We start from the raw sequence: 27,976 nt of genomic DNA, 5'->3' as shown, positions 1-27,976 counted from the left end.
TTTTCTGTCCAAGGAGATGGCCAGCTCAGACTCTGTCGTGGGAAGCTGAGTCAAGTTGTGAGATCTCTTCCTGAGGACAGGGCTAAGTCTGGAAATGTACCCTCCCTGGGGCTTTCTCAAAGGAGATGGGCCACAGGCTCAGCGAAGCATTCACTGATAAGTTTTGATCAGGCTACCAAAGAAACAACAGGTCTCTTCCCTCACTAGCCACAGTGCTGTGTCCGACTGTGCTGGAGCACTCTCCCTCCCCACTCACCTCTTCTGTCTCCTGCTGGGTTTCTCCTCCTACTGCAGTCATGGCACAGATGGCAGCTCCTGCCACTAGAACCTTTCGGCCCCACAAAGTAGCCATCTCCTGCCCACAAACAACCTGCAGAAAGTCCCTGCCCCAAATCCTGAGCACTGAGTCCTGCGCAGAAGAGCAGGAGAGGACCTCCCCAGCCCCTGCCCACCACTTCATGAAGCCATTCAGGTACCCCAGGAGGTGCCTGAACTTCTCCTACCTTCCCAGGTGAGCCAGGGCAGGTGGTGGGTCGTGCTCTCCAGCTCTCCGCTCCCCTGGACGTGCCTGCAGCCTGATTCACAGGCACCTCCAATCCAGCGAGAATCAAGCTCCACCCAGGGCAGAGGGTGAGTAAGAGCGAGAGAAAGGCAAACTCCGGAGAGTTATTCCCTCCCCAGGATTGCAGGGGAGCCAGAGATAAGGGCTGCACATTCCTGAGCCGCAGGCAGCCTCTCCCTTCCGTCTGCCCGGAGCCTGTCAGACCAGCTCAGGCCTGGGCCTTGGAGCAGGCCTGGGAAGCAGGCTCAGTACTGACAGCAGTGCAGGGACCCTGGCTGCCAGTCCCAGGTTTGGCCCATGCACACCGTAGTCCAGTAGCTGCCCTGGAATTGAGGGTTTGGGCTCAGGAGGGACTGGCCATGCTCAGGGGTCCATGCTGGGGAGACCGTTGTGTTGTGCACTGTGCACCCATGGGGCCTGAGCCATGGCACCATCACAACAGGAGTGACTGGAGTGCTGGACCCTCGGCCTCCCTCTTCCACAGCAGGGCACTGGCATGCCTCTGAAAGGTACCCGAGGCCATGCCCACACACCCCCATCTTCCTGGGAGTGCCCCTAAAGAGTACCTGAGGCTGTACCCGCGGCCCCTCCTGTCTCCCTGGGGGTGCTGTGCGAAAGTGTATCTGAGGCCATAGCCGTGCCTCCCCCGTCTCCCTGCACGGCCCCCCCGCCCCGTACACTGTCATTTGCACCCCGGCCTCGCTGGCAGAGGGGCTGTCCTGCTGGCACTGCAGCCGCGCGTGGAGTTGGGGCCAGCTTCAAGCGCAGGCTGAGAAGGGTTAAGCGAGATTCCCCGCAGCCCCGGGCGTGGCAGCTCCTGTTATTTCGCCTTTCATGTTCTATCTTATTCAGCCTGGCAACCGCCGCGGCTGCTGTGTGCCGGGCGGTGCCCGGGCGGCTGGGAGGGCGCGGCGGGAGGCGGCTCCGCGGGAGGCGGCGGTGACTCAGGCCTGGCAGCCCGGTTCTGGCGGGCCCGGGCACCGCGGCGGGCGGGGGCGGGGGCGGGGGCGGGGGCGGGGCCGGGGCCGGGGCCGGGGCCGGGGCGACGCGGGCGCCATGTTCCAGAGGCGGGGAACGCGGCCTCGGCGCTCGTTGAGCTTGTCCTGCTGGCGGCGCCTGGGTGCCCGCGCAGCGCTAGGACGGCGGGACGGGGCCCTGCAGCGAGAGGGCGCGGGGGGCGGCCGGGCGCTGTGGCCGAGGGCGAGCGGCACAGGAAGGCCGGGCGCGGCCGGGTGAGCCGTGATGCGTGATGCGTGGTGCATGTGCACGCACAGCGCAGTCAGGGCGTGCCCGCGCATCCCGTACCGTCCATTCCTGGGTCTTGCTTCCTTCTGTATGGTCATGTATTGTATGATAATTTCGTGTAAGCATTACAAAGCGTAATTTAATATTAAGGAGCCAAGACAGGAGGGGATGTCTTCAGAACTTGGAAATGTGCACGATTGTACAGACATCAGTAGCATCCTTGTGGGAAATTTTTCAGATGGAGCTTATTTCACTCAATGCAAAAGGACGGAGAGAGTTCCAACTGAGGAGGTAACCAGTAAATACAGCTTTTAATCATCCTTCACTGTGTTGCCCAGGGCATTATTCACCACACGCCACTTAAGCACCAGACTGAATGGAGTTATTAACTTCCATGTAGGTGTTGCCGTGCTATTCATCAGTATACTGCTGGAATGCTCAACAAACATCAATTAATTTCTAAGTACTCAATTGGGCTGTGATGGTGTGATTATCTCTATTTTGGAGGAAAGGAACTGGAGCAGGAATATTCTATTTACAATGCCCCACTTACTTTGAGTGCTTAGTTGAAGACTTCAAGAATTACACCTTTTAGGGATACAAAGAATGCAGGATGGATGGCCACCTATGGAGGTAAAACAATCTGAACTCTGCAGTTTCTTATCTGTCAGTGATTTCAGCTGCAAGTAGATGTTTCCAGCAGCAATCATCCATCCATCACGTGACTTATCTCTGCTTTGTCTTGCTGTTTTCCTCTTCTCTTTGGTATAATTGTGTATGTCTTGGAATATTTTCCTTTGATAAAGTTTTTATGTTGTTCTTGTTTTCAACGTGTAGGTTGCTATCTTTGTTAGAAAAGGCAAGATCAAATAAATGTTTTAAAATACAAGTAAGCCTAAGCAAATTTGCTTTCTGATGGAAAGTTCTGTTGTGCCATTGGGATGGTTATGACAATCTCCATCAAAATTTAGAACTTCAGATGATCTTTGTATTTTCCATGTGCACACCCTGGAGGTAAGAAGCACAACTTAGAATTTATCCAAAGGTGTTTATCCAAAGAAGCCAGTGTAAGGAATACTTGGTCAGTTTGATGCTCTTGTGGTTAACACATTGCTGAGGAGATACTCTGCTGTATTATGTAAAGTTGAAGCATGGTTGGTTAATGCAGTTGTTCAAAAGCATGAATAACTGTGATCATCATCTACTGGGATAAGATTGAGTCTTATAGATAATAAAAGACAGCTGAATGTATTAGTTGTTACTGTTATCTGAGTATAGAAAGACTGTTATCTGAGTATAGAAAGAAATCATAGAATAATTTTGGTTTGAAAAGTCTCCATGGAGACAAATAGTCCAGCATCCCCATTCAATTCAGAATCCATTAGATCATGTTATTCAGTAGTATTTTCTGTGTTTTTTTTTTTTCAGTATCTCCAAAGACAGTGATCCGACAGCTTCATTCAGTTCCTGTTCCTAAGCTTGACCACCCTCATGGTGATTTGCTTTTTCTAACTTGTAATTGATTTTTTTATTGCCGCTGATGCCTGTGAGTCTGATAATATGTCTAATCTACACTCTGACTGCTCCAATTGTGTGTACCTTCAGCCAAAGAAAGGTATATGTGATAGAAGGCTTTCCAAAATACTTTCATTTATCTAACATTATGACCATTTTCTTACTCAGGTTCTGCTTTGACCAGCTGGTTTTCATCCATGAGGTGATCTGAACCTTCTGTGCTGTCTTGATGATGTACACAGGTTGTGCCAAGAGATGCACAGGGCTGTGTGGTATTTGTAAGCTGTTTGGCTTCGAGTCCGGGTCATCTGGCATTTTCGCTAATGGCAAAGAAAACTGACACTGTAAGTGAAGGGTCTGTTGCAAAGATGAAGTTGATTCCTTCCCTGACTGAAGTTATCAGCAGTTCAGTCATAACTCACTCCAGTTATAATACGGCATCTTTCAGAAGGGAAGGTTGTTTGTGAGATTCACAGACAGGGGTACAGCCTAGAGTGTGCTTCCTGAAATACCTAATACTCTGTCGACAGTGTTAAAGAAGCAGTTTTAGCACATTTGTTGTAAAGAAATTTCAAAGCTCTTTCGTATCTATTTGTTAGTCTAAGAAATTACATTGTCTCCTTTTTTTAAGTGAATAGTTTAAGATACAGTTCTGTCTTTATTTGTCCTTCCATTTAATTTTAACTGAAACAACATTCCAAAGGAGGCCCAAAAAAGTGATGATACTGCCAATAGCATCCTGGTAATGATATATATATGTAAGGCAGAATTTATTTGACTCAACATTGTTGATTACAATGTAGGTGTCCACAACACAGCAAGTTACCCATGATCATTTTATAGTCTTTGGAGGGCTTGTTACTATGTCAATGGAGTCTAGGATGCTATTCAGACCTTCGAAAACAGAGGTGAACTACAGCTAAACCCCACTGAGTACAGAGGGAGATGAATCAGCTATCTTATATAGAAACACCTAAATTTAGATGGGATAAATAGCACTTCTAATCTGAAGATGACATTTAGGTTGAGTTGAACCAAAGATGACTGTAAGGAAAGCAAGTTTCATTTAGTTTAGGTCTTTTTCATGTATCATACTGATACATGAATTTTCAAATCCCCCTAAAGGTCAAATAAAAATTGTTTTGCAAATTTTTTTCTTTGTGATTGTTTCACAAAAATTTTCAACAAGGTTTCAGTGTGTGGCCTTACAAACCTTTTATTCCTTAAATAATAATTATTTGTAATAAAGTTTAAAATTATCTGTCAAGGAATGTAAAATCCACATACACTCTGGCTCTAATTTCTACCAGCAAGCAAGATCCCTTTTGAAATATTCTTCCTGGATACCGTATTTGAGGTGAATGTCAGTGTAGTGGCACTTGCCTTCATAAAGCTTATGGCCAGAAAAAACTATCGCTCTTCTGCTACAGTCTCCTATGTTATAATGTACATAGAATTTAGTCTTCTGCATTGAGTCTAATAACCTATATTTGACTTAAATATTTGTCAATAATTCAACTAACATAAACACATCACCTTTCAGTCTTCTCTTCAGTAAATTAAATAAACAACATTTTAAAATCTCTTCTCCCATCCTTTAAACTGTATTTATTGACTTTTTTTTCTTCTAGCTTAAAAATCTATCAAACTGTACAGATACTTTTATTGTCAGGCTCACTACTGCTGTATACACAAATGAATCAGCAACATTATGTTACCATTATCAGCTCTTCCACGTTTTCTGAACTTTAAATAGGTTTGATGTTTCCTGAGCCAGTGTCTGTTTTACTCTAGAGTGAAAATTATCTAGAATGCCTGATTTTAGGAAGGGAGTTCATGACAGAGGTGATCTCATTGCTAATGGTCTAAAAAATACTTCTTCATCACACTTACAGAATTAGGATATTACCTGCATCTTTCCAATCAATAACTAGAATCATAGAATATCCTGAGTTGGAAGGGACCCATAAGGATCATCAAGTCCAACTCCTGGCACCACACAAGTCTACCCAAAAATTCAGTCCATGTGACTAAGTGCACAGTCCAAACCCTTCTTAAACTCCGACAGGCTTGGTGCAGTGACTGCTTCCCTGAGGAACCTGTACCAGTGTGCGACCACCCTCTCAGTGAAGAACCTCTTCCTGATGTCTAGCCTAAACCTTCCCTGTCTCAGCTTGACACCATTCCCTCAGGTCCTATTACTGGTGACTAAAGAGAATAGATTGGTGCCTTCCCCTCCACTCCCCCTCATGAGGAAGCTGTAGACTGTGATGAGATCTCCCCTCAGCCTCCTCTTTCCCAGGCTGAATAGGCCAAGTGACCTCAGCTGCTTATCATGCACCTTCCCCTCTAGGCCCTTCACCATCTTTGTAGCCCTTCTCTGGATACTCTCTGACATTTTATGTCCTTTTTATACTGCGGTGCCCAGAACTGCACACAGTACTCGAGGTGAGGCCACACCAGCACAGAGTAGAGCAGGACAATCCCTTCCCTTGACCGACTAGAAATGCCATGCTTGATGCACCCCAGGATGCGGTTGGCTCTCCTGGCTGCCAGGGCACACTGCTGGCTCATATTCAACTTGCTATCAACCAAAACCACCGGATCCCTCTCTGTGGGGCTGCTCTCCAGCATCTCATTGACCAGTCTGTACGTATAGCCAGAGTCGCCCCGTCTCAGGTGCAGGACTCAGCACCTGCTCTTGTTAACCTTCATGCGGTTGGTGATCACTCAGCTCTCCAATCTGTCCAGATCCCTCTGCAAGGCCTTTCCACCCTCAACAGAGTCCACAACTCCTCCAAGTTTAGTGTTACTGGCAAATTTGCTCTAAACACCTTCTAGTCCTACATCCAAATCATTTATAAAAACATTGAAGAGGACTGGCCCTAAAATGGAGCCTTGGGGGATCCCACTGGTGACCGTCCACCAGCCAGATGTGGCCCCATTTATCACAACCCTTTGAGCCCTGCCCGTCAGCCAATTGCTTGCCCATCGTATGATGTTTTTGTTTAGCTGTATGCTGGACATTTTGTCCAGTAGGATCCTATGGGAAACTGTGTCAAAAGCTTTACTGAAATCCAAAAAGATCACATAAGCTGGTTTCCCTTGATTGACTAGATGGGTGATCTTACCATAAAAGGAAATCAGATTTGTTAAACAGGACCTGCCCCTCATGAACCCATGTTGGCTGGGACCAATGACTGCTTTGTCCCTCAGGTACGCTTCAGTAACTTCAAGGATAATCTTCTCCATAATTTTACCAGGCACTGATGTGAGACTGACAGGCCTATAATTGCCAGGGTCTTCTTTCTTGCTCTTCTTGAAAATTGGTATATTTGCTAGCTTCCAGTCTACTGGGACCACTCCAAATTCCCAAGACCATTGAAAAATAATTGAGAGAGGTTCCGTGATGATGTCAGCCAGCTCTCTAAGCACCCTGGGATGAATCCCATCTGGACTCATGGACCTGTACTGATCCAAGTGGAGCAGCAAATCCCACACATGTTCAGGGGCAGTTGGGAGTTTATCATTCCCACTGTCATGGTTCTCTAGCTCAGGGCACCCTGGGTCCTGAAGCCCATCATCAGCGTTGAAGACAGAGGCAAAGAAGGCATTAAACATCTCTGCTTTGCCCGTGTCCTTGTCTGTGAGGTGACCTTCCCTATCAAGCAGCGGACCTATGTTTTCTTTGGCCCTCTTTTTTTCTGTCACATATCTAAAAAAAAAACCTTTTTATTGTCTCCCACTGACCTGGCCAGCTTCAACTCTAATTGGGCTTTGGCCACATGAATTTTCTCCATACAAACGCGAACAGTGTCCTTGTATTCCTTCCACATCGCCTGACCCTCCTTCCAGCAGCCGTACATTTCCTTTTTCTGCCTAAGCTCCAGAAGAGGATCCCTGGTCAGCTAGGCCAGCCTTCTGCCCCACCTTCTTGACTTCTGATATTTTGGAATTGCCTGATCCTGTGCTTTTAGGAGGCAGTGCTTAAAAGACTGACCAGCACTGCTCGACGCCAATGCCTTCAGAAGCAGTTTCCCAGGGGACCTTGCTGACTAGTTCCCTGAGCAGCCTGAAGTCTGCTTTCCCCATATCCAGTGATGAAGTTTTGGTGGCAGTTTTCCTTCTGTCACCATAAATTCTAAACTCAACCACTTCATGGTCACTATGACTGAGACGGCTGCCAATCGCCATGTCTCCCACAAGACTCTCTCTGTTTTCCAGCAACAGATCAAGGAGAGCATCTTTCCTAGTTGGCTCCCTTAGCACCTGCACCAAGAAGTTATCATCTAGGTGCTTTATGAACCTCCTGGACTTGCTACTGTCAGCCGTGTGGTAATCCCAGTTGACGTCTGGCAAGTTGAAGTCACCCATAAGTACAAGGGGAGTTGATCTCAAGGTATCTCTTAGTTCCACAAAGAATAATTCATTGGTGTTGTCATCCTGGCCGGATGGTCTGTAATAGACTCCCACAACATCCTTTTTATTTGTTCGTCCCTTAATCCTTACCCAGAGGCTCTCTACTTTGCTATCGCTAACTTTAAGTTCCACACAGTCCAGCCCCTGCTCCACGTACATCACCACCCCCCAACTATTAATAATGTTTTGTTGCTTTTTTATTCAGAAGGTTGGTTATGTTTATTTTTCCTTATTATTTCCAATATAATACTAGTTATTTTTAAGGAATTGTCAGCCAATGCATTTGTTAATTTTTTATTATTTTTTTTAAATAATTTTATTGTCATACTGGATTAATTTAGTAATACCCTTAGATAATTATGATTTGTGACTAATGTCTTCACCAGGGCTCTTTTATGCTGACTACCTTTAAACAAAGAGCCAATAGGAAAGAGACATTTGCTGCCCCAGATTGCTTATAATATGGGTTAATGACATGATGCTACAGTGGGATAAAACAAAGTAATCAGAAGTAAGTGTACCTAATTTCAGATTGCAGCAGTTGTTACAGCTGTTAGACTTCAACACCCAGAGAGAAAGCAGCAAACAAAGTAACAGTGAACCTGCTTGAAAAGATGAGCAGGCTATTCTGCATTCTGCTTACACAGAATGCACACAGCATTCTGTCCACAGCAGCTTTCTATCCCCTATCCTAGGAAATTTTGTCTGTAGCTGTATTTCAACTAGGTGATACAGTAGGCTGAACCAACGCATAGCATAAAGGTCTGTGTGATCAGTAATGGATATGGCTGATTGCTGCTCACTGAGACGCAGAGTGAATGAAGATAAAACAGGTATACGAACTTTGTGATTGTAGTGGCTTTTGGTTTGAAACAATGATATTCCCACATGCAGGGCTCAGTAATCTCTTTTCTACTCTTAAGGCAGGACTTTGATGATACTTGACTATTGATTAGGTATCATTTTTTTCCTCCAGTTAGATCTTGTGAATACATGCTGTATCAGTTTTATCGGTTCAGATCGATGGTTCTGCAGCCTATTTAATCTCTGAATGAGTTTCTCACCACTTGTATGAGTAAACATATGAATAAATGGCTGCAAAACGTTACATAATAGATCATATTTTTCTACACATATAATTGCATACACCATGTTTTGTTCCAATTGTCCTGTTTTTCTTCCTGTCCGAGGAGGTTAATATTAAGGAATGTTCTAAGTAGCTGTGTCCTTCAGCTATCTGGGGCCTTGGGATTCCTTCTGCCTTCCTGCTGGAACCAAACTTGGTGCCTTCAGCTGGGGTTGCTATCAACAGCAGTCATATTTAACGCTACAAGAAGTAACCTCAATACAGGCAGTCAAGTCTTGTTTTTCCTATTTGGCTGATCAATATTTAAGTTCTCAAGGGAAAGCAATTACACTCCCCGCTCTCAAGACTTACAAACACATGCATGCTTTCATGGAACCCTTGAGTATCAGCATGTCTCCAATGTCTGTCCAATACCCCAGCCAGATCTGGAGCCCATATACCCACCCTACCTGTTTCCCACCTACTGGCTAGTCCAGCTTGTTCACTAGTGAACAAATGCATGCAGTCACACTCTTGTCTCAGGTACATGGTAACCTGTGGTCCCATTCCTGCATATTTATTTATTTATTTATTTATTTATTTATTTATTTATTTATTTATTTAGATGTGACACATGGTGGACACTTGGTTCTTAGAAATTTGTACCCATTTGGGAAAGTGACTCTGCTTTTCCTTATTGCTTAAGGACAGGCACTCTTTTGCAGGCTTCTGACCTGCAAAAGAGTGCATGTCATAAATTACACATATATTCACCAGTATGAATTTAAATAGCAGCAGTGGCAGATGCATGAACAGAAGTGATGCTATGGCATCAAGTCATTTTGATGAAATTATATGAAGTTATTTCTCTTATAAAACTAATGTATATAAAAACACTATCTCATGCAAGGGAGATATACAACTAAAGTATCCATGAAGCCACAAAAGTTCCATTTCTGGCTGCAGACCTGCAGCACATAGGCTTACCAGGGATGAGGAGGATACTGAAAACAAAGAAGTTAAAGAGCTGAGATGACAAGATTATGTGTATGCTGAGAATTAATGCAGGAAACCCAGACTAGAATAATTGGTGGAAGAGACAAGAACTTACCCAGAACTTGAGGGAGCTGCTTAAAGTATGATTATTCCATGAAAAATGTTATTGGCTTTCCTTGGGTAGTCCACAGTAATGAAGATGCTCTGCATTATCGTGTACTTGTTTGCATCTTGTATTTTAACTGTTGTGTTTTTTTTTTTCCTTTTTATTTCTGACATTTGTACCTATACCTTTGCTACTTCACCATAAACTGAGAAAGATAACATTTTCTCTTTAAACTTATTAAATTTTTGAATTGTTTCTGGATCCATTTCATATAGTGGCTCAGCAAATTAGTGCATTGACACAATTGGCAGGAAAGGGCAGAAGTGTACTGTAATACGGGAAGGCATGTCCAAGGCTGTATTGTCCTCAGCCCAATTCTAGGATTTTGTTGGCATAGCACGTAGACAAATCTTGCCAAAATACACAAGAAGGACATAAATACCTGCCTCCTGTATATCAGTGTTCATCCTTCTCCTCTGGAACTCACAAAGGACTGGAAGAAAGTGACAGCCTGTGCTTGGAAGGACTTCTGCCTCTAGCTGATCAATGTGAAATCTATGGTCAGGATGCCAGCTGTTGAGAACCATTCTCATCTGTGATTTATTCAGGCTGGATTATAACTTGAAAACATGGCCTAACAGAATCTTATCTTTCATTATGTCCTCACTCCCTACGTATACCTTTCATGCTTCAGGGACTGAAGCTTTATTTTGTCTGCCTGTCCTGGTCAAAACTGTTAGCAAGTTAAAAGGGAAGTAAAAACTGAAAAGGCATTAGTTTTATTCGTAGCATTATTGACATTACTTATCCAACCATTTTACTTCTCTTACAATTTGATTATCTTTGTTCTTCTTTGAAGGTATTATCTGTGCCATTGTTCACACTAGCACGTGAACAATGTGCTAGACGTTAGTGTTTGTTCTTAGGAAAGACAGTTGCTGCTTTCATTCTACAACAGTATGCTGGCTAGTAGCTTGTTTATAACTGTGGGGAAATAAGATTTAATAAGAGCAAGTGTAGAGTCCTGCACCTGGGAAGGAACAACCGGATGTATCAGTACAGGCTGGGGGACAACCTGCTGGAGTGGAGCTCTGAGAAGAAGGACCTGGGGGTCCTGGTGGACGACAGGTTGACCATGAGCCAGCAGTGTGCCCTTGTAGCCAAGAGGGCTAATGGGATCCTGGCGTGCATTAAAAGGAGCGTGGCCAGCAAGTCAAGGGAGGTGATCCTCCCCCTCTCCTCTGCCCTGGTCAGGCCTCACCTGGAGTACTGTGTCCAGTTCTGGGCTCCCCCGTACAAGAAAGACAGGGATTTCCTGGAAGGAGTCCAGCGGAGGGCCACAAAGATGATACAGGGCCTGGAGCATCTTCCCTTAGAAGAAAGGTAGAGAGACCTGGGTCTGTTCAGCCTGGAGAAGAGAAGACTGAGAGAGGTTGCCTCAGTGTATATAAATATCTGAGGGATAGGGGACAGAAGGATGTAGCCAACCTCTTCTCAGTGGTTTGTGGGAATAGGACAAGGGGCAATGGCTGCAAGTTCGAGCACAGGAAGTTCCGCACTGACATGCGAAAGAACTTCTTCACAGTGAGGGTGATAGAGCATTGGAACAGGCTGCCCAGGGAGGTTGTGGAGTCTCCTTCTCTGGAGATATTCAAGGCCCGTCTGGACGCCTACCTGGGCAGCCTGCTCTGAGGAACCTGCTTTGGCATGGGGGTTGGACCCAATGATCTCCTGAGGTCCCTTCCAACCCCTAATGTTCTATAATATATTTCCCAGAAGAGAAATTGGAGAGAAGTAAAGTTTGGAGATTGTCAGTGTTATTAGAAGATAGGATGGAACAAGCTCAACTGTTTTCTTATTTGTACTGTCTGAGAATATTTATTTCTAAAGCACTGACTAAGGTGACCTGCAGAAAGGGCTTGTTTTGTCCTGACAAAGGGCAAAAACACTCCCTAGTTTGCATTTCTAGCTGGTGTATGATCCCACTCTACAAGTTGCGTCATTCAAGTCAAATTAGGAAGGAACAAGATTCTTAGTAATCAGCGGTGACAAGGGCAGTCCAGAAGAATTCTGTGATTCTGTGCTTGGTTGTCTCTCCAAATCTTTTTAATTTCTCTAAAATTATTTAGCCATATCAGTAACTGTTAGAATCTGAATCAGTAACTGTTAGAATCATCATTTTATAAATGGCTAGCAGTGACAATGGAATAAATCTCAGATGAATGACAAATGTCACAGAGTTTTCAGAGGAGAAACGCAGGAAGAGACGGGACTAAACATGATCATCCAGTGTAAATATCAGGGCCCTAAGTGCACTAGCAGGCTATAATGGCTCTCACTAGCCTTCAGTCCATGGGCCTCAGGATCTCCATTTCACCTTCAGCTGATGCCTTCTGTCCTGCTTGAGCTACATCAGAGGAATATTGCTTTCCATCCCAGCTACAGCCATGCCCATGCCTGCTTATCTGGGCCCTGAACCATGACTGACTACCCATCTTCATCTCAGACCTGTTTTGTCATTGTGGACCTGCCCAGCAATCAGCTGTGCCTGAACCTGGTCACCATCACTGGACCTGACCCTGACCAGTGGTCAGACTTCCTAATTTGACCTCAGATCTACCTTGCCACCACAAGCTTGTCTGGTTGTCTGGACTCTCAGCTGACCCTGTCTCCATCACTGTTCAGTCATTATGGGACTGAGTTCTGGTTGGTGACACTCCTAACCTGGCTTAGGAGATCTTACTGTTATGCTTTGCCCCGGCTCTCCATCCTGTAAAGAGCAGTTGGCCTTCTATGATCACTATCAGTATACCAGGGACAGAGACACAGCATCTCCACCGAAGAAGATGAACTGACATGACCCAGGACCTGGAGGAGAATAGTAACACATCTTTCTTGATCTCTTGAGTTGCTTACTTTAGCATTTCAGATCCCCTGGACTACTGTAATGGAAGAGAAGACAGTGAAGGCTCCTTTTGACTTAACATCTGTGACTAACCCTTTCTGCCCCTTCCATTTTTGATCTCTTCCAGACACTTCATTTGTATACATTACCTTATCTGTGTTAAGTGTAACTTTGCTTTCTCCTATCTTTCTAGTCTGAAGCTGTTTAACAAGATCTTCCTGTTCTTATTCCAGCTCAGTATCACGAAGTAATAGCTACCAGCAGGCACTCAGCATAGAACTTATTTTTTATGCAGTGAACACATGCTTGTGTATCATTGAAGAATTCATTGTACTCCAGTCTTTGACTTCTCAGCCTTGCTTTGCTCACAGATACTGGAGGAGTCTCTTCAGAAACTTGCCTCCTTCATTCCCCTCCCAGTTCTTCATGGTAATTATTTATTGTAAAGATTATTTTTTTCAAGTGTGGCTATGGAGAAATCTGACATTATTATAACAGGACTGACATCTGAAAAGAAGTATGGAAGTGGGAACATGAATATAAATTTAGTCCTGCCTAATTTCACTATTATGCTTATAGTGTTTTTTTTTTTTTGTTTGTTTGTTTGTTTGTTTTCTGCTTTTAGTGAAAAAAAATGCCTTAAATTAACAGTCTAAAATGGGGAATAAGAGGAAGAATCATTACAGTCAATATCGTTGGTATAGCAGCATTCTTTGGGTACCAGCATGCTTTTGTTGTTTTCTTAGCAGAATATTCAGCTAATACTGCCATCCTTTTCTCCTGGGGAAAGATGTAGGAGACGATATAAGGAATGAAGGTTCCTGTGATGAGATAATGACACTTTGACATGTGACTAGATTGGTAATCCCCAGTCAGCATAGGGTGGCATTCAAATTCAGTGTGGCTGAACTTTCAGTATGATCTGACACGCATATGCTTGGCCTGGCCAGTTAAAGTCTCCCCACAGAAAAAAGGCTGGAGAAACAGATCCCCTATGATCTGAGCTCATCACACCATTTGCCAGGGTCTCTAGCTTCAGTAGTAAAAGTTGCATTTTAATTTCTAATATAGATTCTATTTACATAAATCAGTATTGTAGCACGTAGAGAAGACGCAGAGTGTAGTCAGTTTAAATGCAGTTGACTTGCATGAGAAGACCAGAAAAACTAATCATCATTTTGCTGTGAAAACATATTAGAAGAATGTTGGCTTCAATTGATTGACTGAGAATTCAGCAAAACCGCAGGTAAGTAGTTTCTGTAGTTGAAGAACTGCACCTTTTTATTGTCTGAAGTTGTCGAACTTCGGCTTCCAAACATGTAGCTCAGTCTCTGTTGCAGACGTTGCTAGGCGCTTTTGCACATCTAAGCACCCACTGTTACATCCCGTGATCTTATTAACTTAGGCTGACTTGTTTTCTGTGAGTGCTGCCCCCAGATTTTTCAATAAACTTTAAAGAATACTGTACATTCATTGCAGACGTGTCTTTACTCTTCACAGGTACGTACCTTGCATTTAAGTTTCTTAAAGCACTTTTGTTCAAACATGCTCCCACTGACAGGATTCGGGCGGCTGAGCACGAACGTGCCACTCTCGCAGTGCCTCCTCCCCCCTCGGTTCTGCTCCATTCAGAGCCGCTGGAATAAGTCTGTGTTCGCTGGAAGGAACGCCCCCGCCGGACAGCGACCCAGCGCCCCGCGAGTCGGCGCCTGCCCGCTGAGCGGTTCGCGGCTGACGGTGCGGGCGGAGCTGGGCGCTGAGGCGGTGTCACCGGGCGGCGTCACCGGGCGGCCTCGCGCTGCCGCCGGGTCCAGGCGGCGCCGCAGCACGGAGGCAGCGGCCGTGCCGAGACGGCGACCGCGCCGTACGGCCACGGCTCCCGTCGACTCGAGGTGGCGGAACGGCTCCGTGCCTCGCTGTTGGGGCCGCTCGTCGTCGAGCTCTTGCGTCGTCTTCACGCTCCTGGCTCCTGTGGCCCGGCCCGTCTCCTGCGGCCGGGAGCGAGTTTGCGCTGCGGAGCCGGTGACCCGCGAAGGAACGGCGGTGCCCGGCCACGACGGGTGACACCGCCGCTGCAGCCCGGCGGCCCGCGCCTGAGCGGTCCCGGCCGCACCCCCTGCCGGCAGCACTAAGCAGCTCTTTGCCCCGCGCGGCGGCAGCGGTCAGCTGTCGGGACTGTCGGGACATAGTGACTCAGCCTGCGAGTTGCTTCGTGTCCTTCAACTACCAGTGACTTGAGGATGTTCTGACGGAGTTGGATCGGTGGTGATACAGTATGCACTGTATCAGGAGAACAGAGCCAGTTTAATGTGTATTCCTTAGTGTGTGTACCCGTACAGCTTAGTACCTGATTTTCTTCTTACATTTTGATTTAGTTGTGACATTTTACCTATGTTTCTGTCCTTTTTGTGGTGTGCCTTTAAATCGTTCTAATGTTCATTCTCAGGCTTAGTTCTAGGTACTTAAATCTTGCTTGAATTGCTTGTTTAAGGCCTTAACCAGCAGTGAACTTAAAAGTTAGCTAGTCTTTTCACACATTTGCAGAGATGTGCCATTGGATCTTGGGGTTGTAAAAGCAGGTGTTATATGGGAATGGAATGGAATGGAATGGAATGAACAATTGCAAGGGACCTATAGAGATCATGAAGTCCAACTGCTTGACCCCTTCAGGGCTAACCAAAGTTAAAGCGTATTATTGAGGGCATTGTCTAAATGCCTCTTGAACACAGAGGAATCAACCACTTCACTTGAAAGCTTGTTCCATTAAAGATTTTTTTTCCTAATGTACAGTCTGAACCTCCCCTAGCACAGCTTTGTGCCATTCCCTCATGTTCTATCATTGGTTACCAGGGAGAAGAACTGATACCTCCCTTTCCATTTCAGCTCCCCAGGAAGCTGCAGAGAGCAATAAGGTTTCTGCTTAGCCTTTTTTCCAGACTAAACCCAAGTGTCCTCAGAGGACATGCATTCCAGCCCTTTTACCAGCTTTGCTGCCCTCCTCTGGACACTTTCAAGTATCTTGATATCCTTTGTATATTGTGGAGCACAGAACGGTAAACAATAGTCAACGTGAGGCTGCAACAACACTGTCTTTCCATTCAGGTGTACCAGGTAGATTATATATGATTTCCTACCTGATTTATTTAGATTATTTATTTGAAGTGTGGGAAGTTTCTGATTTATTTTTATTTTTCCCTTATGCCTCCTGATGAGATAGATATTTCCTTTGGTTGTTGTTTTGCTTTTCAATTTCCATTCATTAAAGATTGGTCATATATGAATATAGGACATGACCTCTGAAGTGCTATAGAGAAGTCTTGTTCTCAGATGCTTGGATAGTAAATTTCACTAAAATGCTCACACTTAAACCGATCACTAGAGTTGGGACTGGAAAGGAGTTTTTCTTAGGGTGCAGATCTTGGCAGCTTTTTACTTTCCTCTCTAGGCTAGAGCATGGCTTTACCTTTAGGATTCTGTAACAGAATTTCACCAAAGTAATTCTCTGCTATTGACAACACATGGATCTTGTTCTCATCTTGAGGCAGCTGGAGAATACAAAAGCTTGTAGGTCATTTGGTTCTAAACAGTCAACAAGGCGAAGTAAAATCTGTGTGAAATAACACCATGCAGGACTAAATTTTCATCATTTCATAGACTGTCTGGATTCTGTGTCCAACACAAGATTGACTTGGATTATAATCTGTGAGATACAGAATGCATCAGAAGTAGAATAGAAATCCTCAAATACTACAAGAATCCTATGTTTATATACTTTTTCACTTTGGAGATGATCCTGGTTCGTCCTGCAGGCTGCTGAAGTGTTACTCAGGGAAACTTCTAGAAGATGCATTGTGTTTTGAATAGGAAAAGTATTTCATTTTTGTTTCTAGTGCACAATTAAAACTCAGTATTTTTACTGTGGAGAATAAGAATGGATTTTATACATTTAAATGATGGAAGAATAGCTATGGAAACGCATACAGAATTTTAGGAATTCTGTTACTACTTTGGCATGCTCCATCACCTTGTTTTTTGCAACACAGTTGTTCTCTTCTGTAAACACATCAGATGGTTTTGTTTAGCATCTTTCCTGAAAGCAATAACAGTCAAAACAAACTCTGTTTAACTAGCAAAGGAAGCTTTGATTATCTTTTAGTTAGAGGAGGAAAGGTAGGGGAAGATGCCTTATCTCTCTCTTAATTTTGCTACTTTATTTTTTTCACGTTAACTGAACTTTGTATGCAAGTGGAAATCAAAGGGTAAAATGAGACCAGTGATTAAATGTTGCAGTGTCTGCTTCAGATAAAATTGTAGAATAAATAGCTGAAAAGGAGAAATTAATGGTTGGTCAAATAAAATTGTACATATATGGTATAGAAGTGTATTGAGTAGGTTGTGAACCTGTAGTACTCAGCCAATGAGGAAACGGGAGAAATCTGGTGTCAAGTATTAGGGAATATAAGGTTATGATAAACTTTTACTGTGTGTTCCTGTTTGCAGGACGCCCGCCATTGCAATCGCAAATAAAATAGTTTCACAGAAGGTCCTGTCTGAAGAAAATTATTAATATTTTTCTTACATATTTGGAAGAGGGCTAGGGGTGAACAAGTAGCTTTAAGTAACTCATGCTGCAACACCACACTGGAAAGATTTCCTTAAGTATTTTTTTATCTTTGTGATTTAGTGCGCCATCCCTTACAAATTCTGGAAAAGAAATTATGCAGGATTTTCTTGAGGATAATAGTATTCTTGAATTTTTCTATACTCCAGCAAGGCAATTCCACTTTCTAATCCTCATTCCTATTAACTATATATATATTATTTTTTTCCCATCTTCAACATCATAGTCCTTTTGAAAGCAGAGGCAAAGTGTGTATTTTCTAAGCTACACTTTGAAATGTAAAGTAAGTTTGATTTGGGGGGAGTTTTCACTTTGTGTTTTTTCTTTCTGACCTATGCACATAGCTTTCTTTGAGCAGTTTCTTTTTCATTTTTTGTAAGTTCTGCTCTTTACTAATATTTTTTGAGAAATATTCATACAGTTAGATTTAGAAATTAACTTTTTACTTTTTTCTTGTTCACTCAGGGTACAGATTTGTGGTAGTTTTAGCATTTCCATTTTGAAGAAGAGATTCTTTAGTATTCAAATCAGCCAGACTGAAGAACTTGGAAATAAAGAACCTAGCTAATTTCCCTAGTGGCTTATTTATAAATGGCTTTTATTTAATCTTTTTTTTTTAATTTATACTGAAACATGGATGGATGTCCCATCCCTTGAAGTTTTTAAGGCCATGTTGGATGGGGCTTTGAAGAACCTGGTCTAGTGGAAGGTGTCACTGTCCGTTTTGTGTGGGGTGAGGGTGGGTGGGAGTTGGAATTGGATGATATTTAAGGTCCCTTCCAAAATGGCCTTAAACACTTCCAGGGATGGGGCATCCACTACCACTGGACAACTTGTTCCATGATTCATTTTCTTGCTACTTATGAAGTCTCATGAAGGAAGAACGTTTTTCAAGGAATGTTGGAACTCAGACATTCACATGCTAATGATTTGATTTGTCACTTTTAACTTATGTGCTTGTCGTAAAAAAAAGAAACATGAAAACATTGAAGTTAGCACTCTTTAGTGCAGTGGTTATAGAAATGAGGCAGAGTTTAGTGGCAAACACAGCTGAAATGCTCAGATTCAAATCACACAGGTGAGATGTCTGTCAGCCTTGTGATTAACACTTGCCTTTTCCTCTCTACCCTCCTTTTTAAAGAGATTTTATTTTTTATTTTATTTTATTTTATTTTATTTTATTTTATTTTATTTTATTTTATTTTATTTTATTTTATTTTATTTTATTTTATTGGTGGTGGTTGTTGTTTGTTTTAATTTTTATAGGCATTCTTTATTGGTTTGAAAAATCCTTTACAGTTGAATATTCACCTTATTCTTGAAGTAGATACTTTTACATTTTTCCCCCAGGTAGATATTATTGGCTAATATCAAAACATAGATTTTTTTGTGCTGTGAGCATTTTTTCAGTCAAACAGTCCCTTTGGCAATAAAGTGGCCAGTTATCTTCACGGATAAGCTACTTGAGTTTTACACTGATTTATTTATTTATTTATTTTTAAATGAGTTGTTGTTATGGAATACTGAATTTACGTTACATTCACATTAGACATGACCAAGGGCTGTTGCCATTTCTGGTGATTGTTCACTGGTCTATGCACTGTTTCCAAGTTTCTTTCACATGGGATTATCTCTCTTTTTTTTTTTTTTTTTTGTTTGTTTGTTTGTTTGCTTTTTTAGTATTATCTGTTGGGATTAATACATTCTTTTGTGATGCTAGTGCTATTTTTAGGGACATTGTACGCTGACAGTACTGCAAAGACCAATCTCCTGACACAAAACTGGGCCCAATAGGGAAGAAATAATTAGTGGTTGTTCTTTTTCTGGGAGGAGATCAAAGCGAAGAAAAGGTGGCATGGGCAGAGAAAGGAATGGTCAAGAAACAGAAAAAAAGATAAGATATGCAAATAATATAATCAAGGCTATTCAGGAGTATCCATCAAGCAGACTTGTAGGCTCACAGAGCCTTCAGCAGGACAGTAAACCAAGCCTGTTTTTCTGACCACAATGTGTATCAAGCTTCTGCAATCAGGAAGACTATCAGTGCATATGTTGGCTAGCAAGCAATCACCTGGGATGGCTGGATCCAGCATTCTGTTGTCCATTCCTGGTCTGTTGACACTGACGTTTTCTTAACTTCCTTACAAAACCCTAGTAGGCTGAAATTTCATAGAAGCAGTACCCCCCAAATAACCTCAGATTCTGTCACTGTAGTGCTTATTGAAATACCAGTGATATCTAATTATGCCAGACTTTAACATATGTATTCATTGAGCATACTGATTCCCACTGCTTTTTGTTTGTTTGTTTGTTTTGTCTTTTTCCAGAATAAATCCACAGAGAAATTACTTCTTCCAGTGGGCATTATCTTATGTTTATATATTTGTAAAATTCTGTCTGCTGGTGTGCTCTTTCATAATTATGTTGGGTTACAAACCATAGCTGTCCAAGACACCCCCTTCCCCCCCCCCCCCCCCCCTAGGTAAATGTGTTGTGATTACAGCCTCTGTTAGAGTACCTCGTATCTGTTGAAAATCCTTGAAGAGAATCCTGCAGGTGTTCAGATGTGCCTACCATTCATCCAATATAAAAGGAAATACAGGGGGGGACATGAACTACATCCCTCACTTGTTCACCAGTGACAGGACTTAAACCTGGAGCCACAGAAACTTCCATATAGGACCTGAGGGCTTTGTAGCAAGAGTGGGCATAAAATATAGCCTTAGTGCTTGCTTAGCACTAAGGTTCCTTCCCATCTGCTTGATTTATTTCTTCTGTAGAGTTTGTTCTTTCTTCCCCATAACCTTAGAGGTGAGGATTCAGGATATGTAGTTACCCCAAAGTCCAAGTGGCTTTTAGATTGCAAATTATTCTTCTCCATTGCTAATCACATATATTTCTTTGGAAGTTAAATTTTTAGATCTAGGCTCTTGATAGCTGAAATTTTGTTAATATGCCTTGCATATTTGTAGGGTTTTGGTGTTTTGTTTTTGTTTTGTTTTTCATGCATTTCTGGGGAAAATTAAGTTTGAATACATGGACTGAACTTTTGGGTACATGGTCTGAACTTTTGGGTAGACCTGTGCGGTGTCAAGAGTTGGACTTGATCCTTAAGGGTCCCTTCCAACTCAGGATATTCTATGATTCTATGATTCTATGACTATGTAAATGCCATAAATTACTCTTGCTGGGACTGCCCTTTGTAGAAGGGCTTTGTCATCTCTACTGCTGTTCAACTTAGTGAGTCTTTGCCAGCTTTCTACAGAAGGTATATATAACATGCTAAGCAATCAAGTAATAGTGTAGAGTTTATCAATTCAGTCCACAGTAATGCTGCTCTGCTTTGTTGACAAGGACTGGTCAGTAGTTCCCAGGATCCTCTTTATTACTCTTTTTTTACAATGGATGTGAGAATTCTTTCTCTCCAGTCATTGGAGACTTTCCTGGGCTGCCATGATTTGTCGAAGATGGTGGAAAGTTTTGCATCAGCCAATTCCCTCAGGGCCTTAAAATGCAGCTTGTCCAGTCCCATGGACTTGTGTATGTTCAGGTTCACCAGGTGGCCTCAAAACTGATCTCTTGTAATGGGAGCGACTTTGTTACACCAGTTCCTGCCTTGAGGTTCAGGGACTTGAGAGATGTGGGAAGAGTAATTACCAGTGAAAACTGAGACAAAAAAAAAAAAAAAAAAAAAGTTTTTCACATTGGTTGTCACTTGTTCTCCTCTTATTTATCAGGTGCATATATTTTCCATATTCCTCCTTTTCTGGGCAACATACCTGTAGAAGCCCTTCTTATTGTTCTTCACATTCCTTGCCAAATTCAGCCTCTAGCTTTTCTGATCCAATCCCTACACATCCAGGCAGCATCCTTACATTATCCTCAGGATGTATGTCCCTGGTTCCGCTGCATTTCCTTCTCACTTTTCAGTTTGACCAGGAAGGTCTTACTCAACCATGCGGGTCTCATGCCTTTCTTGCCTTATTTCTTAAACATGTCAACTGAGAGATCTTGTGCACCAAGAAAAAAAAAAAAAAAAGTCCTTGAAAAGCTGTCAGCTCTGTTCTGCTCTTTTAAGCCTTTAACCCTTCTGCTCAGGGGCAGTTTTCTAGGGGGTCCCATCCAATAATTCTTTAAGCAACTGGAAGTTTGCGCTCCTAAAATTCAAGATCTTACCTCAGGATTGTGAATTCCACCAGGGCAGGGTAGTAATTACTGCAGGTCCCATAATGCTTCTATTCTGGTTGGGCTATCACCTGCATTAAAAAATATCCTCAATGCACTCCAAGTGTCTCCTCCTGGACTGTTTAATCTTGCTGTGCCACTTTTCCAGTAAATATCAGGGTGGTTGAAGCCCCCTAGCTGGATCAGGCCTGTGAGCATGAAGCTCCTTGTTTGTAGCTGAAGTAAGAATGTTTGCTTGGCCCCCAGTTTTTAGCCATAAGCCCTCAATGTGTTCATCACCGTTTTTAAAGACAGGTCCCCCTCTGCTTCCCCTCTTCCTTGCCTGTCCCTTCTGAACAGTTTATAGCCACTGACTGCAGCACTCCAGTCATGTGCTTTATCCAACCAAGTTTCAGTGACACCAATTAGATCATAGTTTTCTAGCTGCACAGTGGCTTCCAACTCCTCCTGTTTGTTACATGTACTGGCAAAAAGACACTTAAGTTGGGCTGTTGTCCATGTCACTTTTTCAGGTGAACATACCCTGATTCCTTTTAGGCATTTCACAGGTGTTTGCTTCCCTGTTGATTCCTAATATACCAGCAGCCCCTGGCTGTTCTCTATTACTCAAAACTTCATCCCCTTTCATGAACTAGAAGCAGGAAAATTACCAGCATGATTGCTAGATTATACGTTTGCTAATCATCAGAAAGAAAGTGTTGGTATAGAAATTGCAGACTTCACACAGGGCAAACCACATTAACTAAAGGTTCTAAAATGTAAAGTAAACTTTATTATCCTTGAACCACAAAATAGATTTCTTTGGTTGTACAAATTTCACTAGTTACAGTCTTGATGCGCTAATTTTCCCTCAGAGTCTCTCAGGAGAGAAGGGGAGAGAACCCAGAACCTGGCACCAGGTACCACAAAGGGAAAGAAAAAAATCACGTTAGTCACCAAAACCAATCCAGGATTGTTTCCAAAATTGCTCTTGTTAAAAAGCATATGCTAAAATTAGATTTTAAAAAGGAAAAGCTCAAATTGCTGATGATGGAAGCAGCTATAGCTGCAGCTTGAGATTATCTGAGTTCCCCCTTCAAAGACCTGTAAAATTAAAACATGAAGTCAGTTAAAAATGATCCACTGGATTTTGGCATGAAGGGAGAGTTTCAACTATAAAAAAAATGCATCCAGTCATACAGCAAATATACAAGCAGAAGTGCCTGCCACTCCCAAGCCCCATCCAGCCACTGAGAGGCTTAAGATACAACTCTGGTCTTACTGATGGACTGGTTCACCAGAGAGCACCATTGTATCTGTGTAGACAGATCAAACTACTGTCAAGTTCAGATGTCTTTCTCTCTATTGGAGGCATTAACAAAAACAAACCAAAACAAACAAACAAAACCCAAACAGACAAAAACAACCAAAAAAAAAAAAAAACACAAGAAAAGAAAAGGGATGTTTTACTTCAGTAGTGGGCAGTAGAGCAGCAGAGACTGATTTCAGAGCAATAAGCGGTGTCAGTCTCCTCCACAAATGCAGAGGTCACTTGATACAGACTGTTCATGGCCCTTTCATGGAAACCAGGAATGACACTCCTGCTCCTTTCTCATTTTTATTTTTCCTCCTGCATGTATTTGCCCTGTTCTATGTGGGCAGGGGCCCGAAGACAACAAGCTGGCAGAAAGCAGAACCGTGTAGTTATTGCAAGGCATAGGCCAGATCCATCTCACTTCATTGTGCTCCCTGCCTAGCAGGCACTCCTTGAGAGTCCCACACTGAGCACCCCTCATAATATCACATTTCATTTCACAGCTAGTGGGCAACACAATGGAGTCACTTACTAGTATCCTCCTATCTGTAAGACCCTATTACTCCTAACTTGACCCCAGCAATGCCATTTCCTACCCTTCCCCATTTCCTGAATCCTAACCCGCTACCTTATCTGCTGTTTACACCTCCTACCTCTGCCACCGCATCCTAATCCCCAACTACCCTGCTCTCTATTGCTGTCACACATGCACACTGCTATACCCTTGCTACACCTTTTCTACTCCTTTCTCATTTCTGCCGCAGTTCACCAAATCAGACACAGTGGACAGAAGACAGATACCTGGCCTCCTCTGACACTTAGAACAGCATGCAGGTAGAGTGGTTCACGCTGCATGCACACAATTATGTGTATCTCTAGGTAGGTACCTGTCTCCCAGAATAGCACAAAATACTGTCAGGAGCAGTTTCCTACATGGGACAGATTGCTGCACTCACAGAGGCAAGTGAAATGGAGCTGATGCTTCCTAGAGCTGGCACAGGCTCCTGCTCGTTCAGTCATCTTTGCTTGAGTCAGTTGTCAGTGTCAGAGGGAGGCACTTCACTGAATTATTTTTTTTCTTTTTGCCTCCAAGCTACCTACTTCCACACACTCCCAAAAGAAAGTGAGGTGACACAGTGTGGGAGGTGGAAGGAGATGCTTCTTGGCAAAAGACTGGAAATTAAATAGGAGCAAAGGCTGGAACTTCCTTCTAATTCATACCAGAGTAGAAGCTCCCATATTAACTATTTAAAAAAATATCCAAGTTGAGGAAATAACAGCTGGAGCCCTACACACTCTTACACTCATATGTTCTCCGTCCTATCCCCTCCCTCCCCCCCAATATTTACAGGCTAACAAACTGCAGCTGCCCACTGTCCTACCCACACCTCCTCTCAATTAGCCATCTTAGTCTAGTGTTGTCCTATTTTGTTTAGGACACGCCCCAGTGCACTATTGGGTGAGAAAAGAGGGTGGTTCACAGCCTTAAACGAAGTTAGTTAACCACAATGCTCCCTGGGGTGCTCAGTTCCCATCCAGAGTCCAGGAGGCAGTGCTGTTCCTGGAGCACAGGAAGTTCAAGAGCCCTGTGTTGGGCTATTCTATCACCCAGGTGCATCAGATCATCTACGTTGGGACAGCAGTCTCCAGACTGCGCCGGCTGTGTCGGAGTTTGCGTTTGCTGCTGTACAGAGCCATTTCTTCAAGTGCTGATGCAGTAGGTGTTGATGAATCATGTGTTAGTAATGTTTCCTCTTCCTCTGGCTGCCCATCTTGCTCCTGAGGAACTGCACAAACAACAGAAGTCAAGATTTTAGGAGAAAGTGTCAGGTTAAGTGTTTAGCTGATACAGTTAACGATGACAGAGGGATATACCCAGGTACTGAATTTGAGACAGTGCTGGAGTCTTTAAGATGTGATTAAGTAATACCATGCCCAGAACTTTTAGGTGACCTGTACCTAACCTAAAGTACTGCCTACTGTGGAGTCTGGGAAGAAAGTCACACAGCTCAGGTGATATCTGCCCCTAACACCCAGGATTCACTGAAAACAGTATGGAAGCACCAAGCTTTAGGAAAAAATCAAGTACGCTGAAGAGACTGAGGTGTATGTTAGTGCGCTAAGCATTTTGCTAGTTTCAAAGGAGTATCAAGCCCTGAAGAGCAGTATGAGCACCAGGATGGTATGCAGTACCTACTGAGAGAGGTGAGCATTTTGGCCTGGGTTAATGTTGAAGTTGCATGACTGAAGTCCCTTCTGTGAATTTAGACTTCAACTTGGGTCCCCCACCAAAATAACTCACCAGAAAATATTCTGGCAGGACTGACCCTCAGTTAACTTGGTCTCAGGCCTTTCAGGATGTATTCCACATCTGAAGTACACTGCTGTTAAGTGTCTCCTTACTCTCCTGAAAAGAACTGGTACAGCTTACCCCATGTACTTTTACATACACCTGGAACATAAGCCCCTTGTGATAATATTGCTTGAGCATCTACTGTGAGATATTTGTGTAAAAAGGAAAAAGTTTCCTGAAGCCCCAGAATTTTTCCTTCAAGTACAAATTGGCTCCTGGGAAGCCTGCCTGAAGTCATTGAATTTAATAGAGAACCTCAAATACAGAAATCCATGAATATATATCAGATCAAAGGTGCACAGTCTGCTGATGCTGAGTTGTACCTGGTAGGCCACCCTCTACTCTAGAGCCATGTTCCAAGATGTAATGTCACCTTAGTTACACTACCCACATTGGAATATTTGTTATAATCCAGAAGCCTTCCTGAACTAATAACTGTAGCATCAACCTGTTGTTTGCAAAGGCCTCAGAACCAAGTGAGCATAGGTGACAAAACTGGTATCTTGAAAGGATTCTGGGATTGACAAATAGATGACTGACTTCTGAACAAAGCAAGCTGGTATAAAACAAAAGCATTGACAGACATGCAGATAAATTCAAACTGGGGAGAGGAATCAATGTGTCTCAGAGGGAATTCATTGCTCTTAGACCACTAGAATTTCTCAAAGGAGTTATCAAACATGCAAATATTTATGATCTCAACACAGTCTACTGGACTTTTTTTAAAAAAAAATTAATCTTCAGCTAAAGCTCATAGGATAAGACAACACATCCTTTAGGGTATAAATAGATAAAGCATTGACAAATTGTAGGAAGAAATTACCGTGCACCACAAAATGGAGTAGCTATCTATAGTAGGGTCAGGTTTTGGTAACTAATGAGGAGTAGAAGTGATTATGACTGCATTGAGAAAAATTGCTGATTATTCCAAGCTGTGTATCAGAGTAGTCAAATGAAACTCAGCTACAAAAAGTGTACTAGGATTTTACAGAGTTGACTGGGTAATAACAAGGAAGGTGAAAAATTACTGCAAATGTGTATAGATTCAAGAAAAAAGCAAACACCTCTGAAATTAAAGGCCTCTGGCTTATAAAATGTAACACCACAGTTTGTTGTAGCCTGGAGTAGTTTTCTGGAAAGAATCATGTTATGCTTCTTTTATGTTCTTTTCTTGGCATTCCCAGTAGCTCATGTCAGACTATCCCAAACCTTGTTCTGACATATATGTCTACTTCTACAGTTGGATGAAGCTTAAGCTCAAAAAAAGTAGTATAATACTGATTGTGCATCAAATGCAACATCCTTAAATAGAAATCATGGTTCTGCATCAATTCTATAGTCATTAGGAGAAGCTTTCTGAAAACAATGCAATTCTCAGGAACACAGTTTCACTTTTGATTATTAGATATCAGAAAAGATGGGAGAACATTAGGATTCATTAGAGAAACATTAGAGAAAACATTCTGCTACTGCGTAACTCTTTATATACCTGCATTTGCAATAGTGCATAGTGATGGAACTCAGTACCACAAAGTGTCAAAAAAGATGGAATAAGTAGTTTAGAAAGACTAGATAATTTTTAGAGGATTATTCCATTGATAATCCAGATACAGTACCTGGCTCAAGACATCCATAATTAATAGGTCATTGAAGAAAATCGAGAAGATTAATGCAAGCAAGCTCATTTTCTCTGATTGTTACTGTCTTTCCCTAATTTACATAATCATTCACAGCTAGAGATACTGACATATTCTGAACCAGTACAGCCTCCCTTATGTCCTCCCTATCCTGACAGAAGTCAGAAAACAATGGAAAGGAACACATGCATTGCAACTTGTATGAATCTAGAGATTCTAGATTTGTGAAATTTTGACATTTTTGTGGTAAAGAATCTGTAAAAAATAAGTTTGGAAAGCAAAAGGGTGGATGCAGTTCTTGGGACAAGAGAGGTGGCTGTAGAGGCTTGATGAGGTTAAACTAACATACAAGAAGAAGGTAAAGGGATCATCCATGTTTCCCACATGTATATGAGCTGCTGAGCTGTGTCCTAGGCCAAACTAGTAATACAAGTAGTGATTGGACAAGTGCAGGACAAGAAGATATCTTTCCCATATAAGTTGCTGTAAACATCAGACATAACAAAGACCATGAGGAGAAAAATAACTTCTTGAATATCATAAATTGGTGTTCGATAATTAGAGCAATAGAAAGTTACAAAGGATGTATTTATGAAACCTAACGGTTATACGATTGGAAAGCAAAAGCCACTGGCTGTAAGTGATTTGGAAAAGCTGTATCATAAAACAAGAACCTAGCATGGTCCCACCCTAAAAATGCTAGTACATAGTTCATTATCTTCATGGCCTCTTAACAGCCTTGGATTTAATGTTTTTAAACACATTTAAAAGATGATGGTGGGGGACTACTGCAGACCATTAAGTCAGACCCAAGAATGGAAGGGACTGTTTCTTAGAGCCCATCTGCAATGAGCAGAAAGAAAATCACAGAATGGTTGAGACTGGAAGGGACCTCTAGAGATCATCTGGGCCAACCCCCTACCAAGCAGGTTCACCTAACACACACTGCACAGGATGGCATCCAGGCAGGTTTTGTATGTCTCCAGAGAAGGAGACTCCACAATCTCTCTGGGCAACCTGTTCCAGTGCTCTGATCACCCTTACAATAAAGAAATGTTTCCTCATATTCAGC

The 27,976-nt window shown here is 42.8% G+C and overlaps 2 protein-coding genes and 1 long non-coding RNA gene across 33 annotated transcripts in view; 1 reads left to right on the top strand and 2 right to left on the bottom strand.

Annotated features, from left to right (window-relative positions):
* FAM83H (family with sequence similarity 83 member H) overlaps nucleotides 1-691 on the bottom strand; it is a 29,950-nt gene extending 29,259 nt beyond the window's left edge. The window contains exon 1 of the mRNA XM_082752720.1: nucleotides 504-691. The gene's annotated coding sequence lies outside the window, so the exon portion shown is untranslated. The remainder of the gene's footprint in view (nucleotides 1-503) is intronic.
* A 964-nt stretch (nucleotides 692-1,655) lies between these two features.
* Nucleotides 1,656-3,625, top strand: LOC309875540. Its single transcript, XR_014317050.1, has 3 exons — nucleotides 1,656-2,440; nucleotides 3,236-3,301; nucleotides 3,491-3,625. It is a non-coding gene; the product is annotated as an uncharacterized lncRNA (long non-coding RNA).
* Nucleotides 3,626-22,344: 18,719 nt separating this feature from the next.
* SCRIB (scribble planar cell polarity protein) overlaps nucleotides 22,345-27,976 on the bottom strand; it is a 117,227-nt gene continuing 111,595 nt past the window's right edge. For 18 of the 31 annotated variants that reach the window (XM_082753435.1, XM_082753407.1, XM_082753411.1 and 15 more), the window contains one exon: nucleotides 22,346-24,701. In XM_082753435.1, the coding sequence (XP_082609561.1) occupies nucleotides 24,541-24,701 (161 nt within the window). In that variant the 3' untranslated portion in view covers nucleotides 22,346-24,540. Of the gene's footprint in view, nucleotides 24,702-27,976 lie in introns of all 31 variants that reach the window. The other 13 variants (XM_082753427.1, XM_082753405.1, XM_082753416.1 and 10 more) reach the window with 3 other exon arrangements.

This window comes from Aythya marila (genome assembly GCF_965140915.1).
Source record: "Aythya marila genome assembly, chromosome: 2".
In the NCBI taxonomy this organism is placed as follows: domain Eukaryota; kingdom Metazoa; phylum Chordata; class Aves; order Anseriformes; family Anatidae; genus Aythya; species Aythya marila.
The sequence above is the reverse complement of the archived record's forward strand: the minus strand, read 5'-3'. Positions and strand labels throughout refer to the sequence as shown.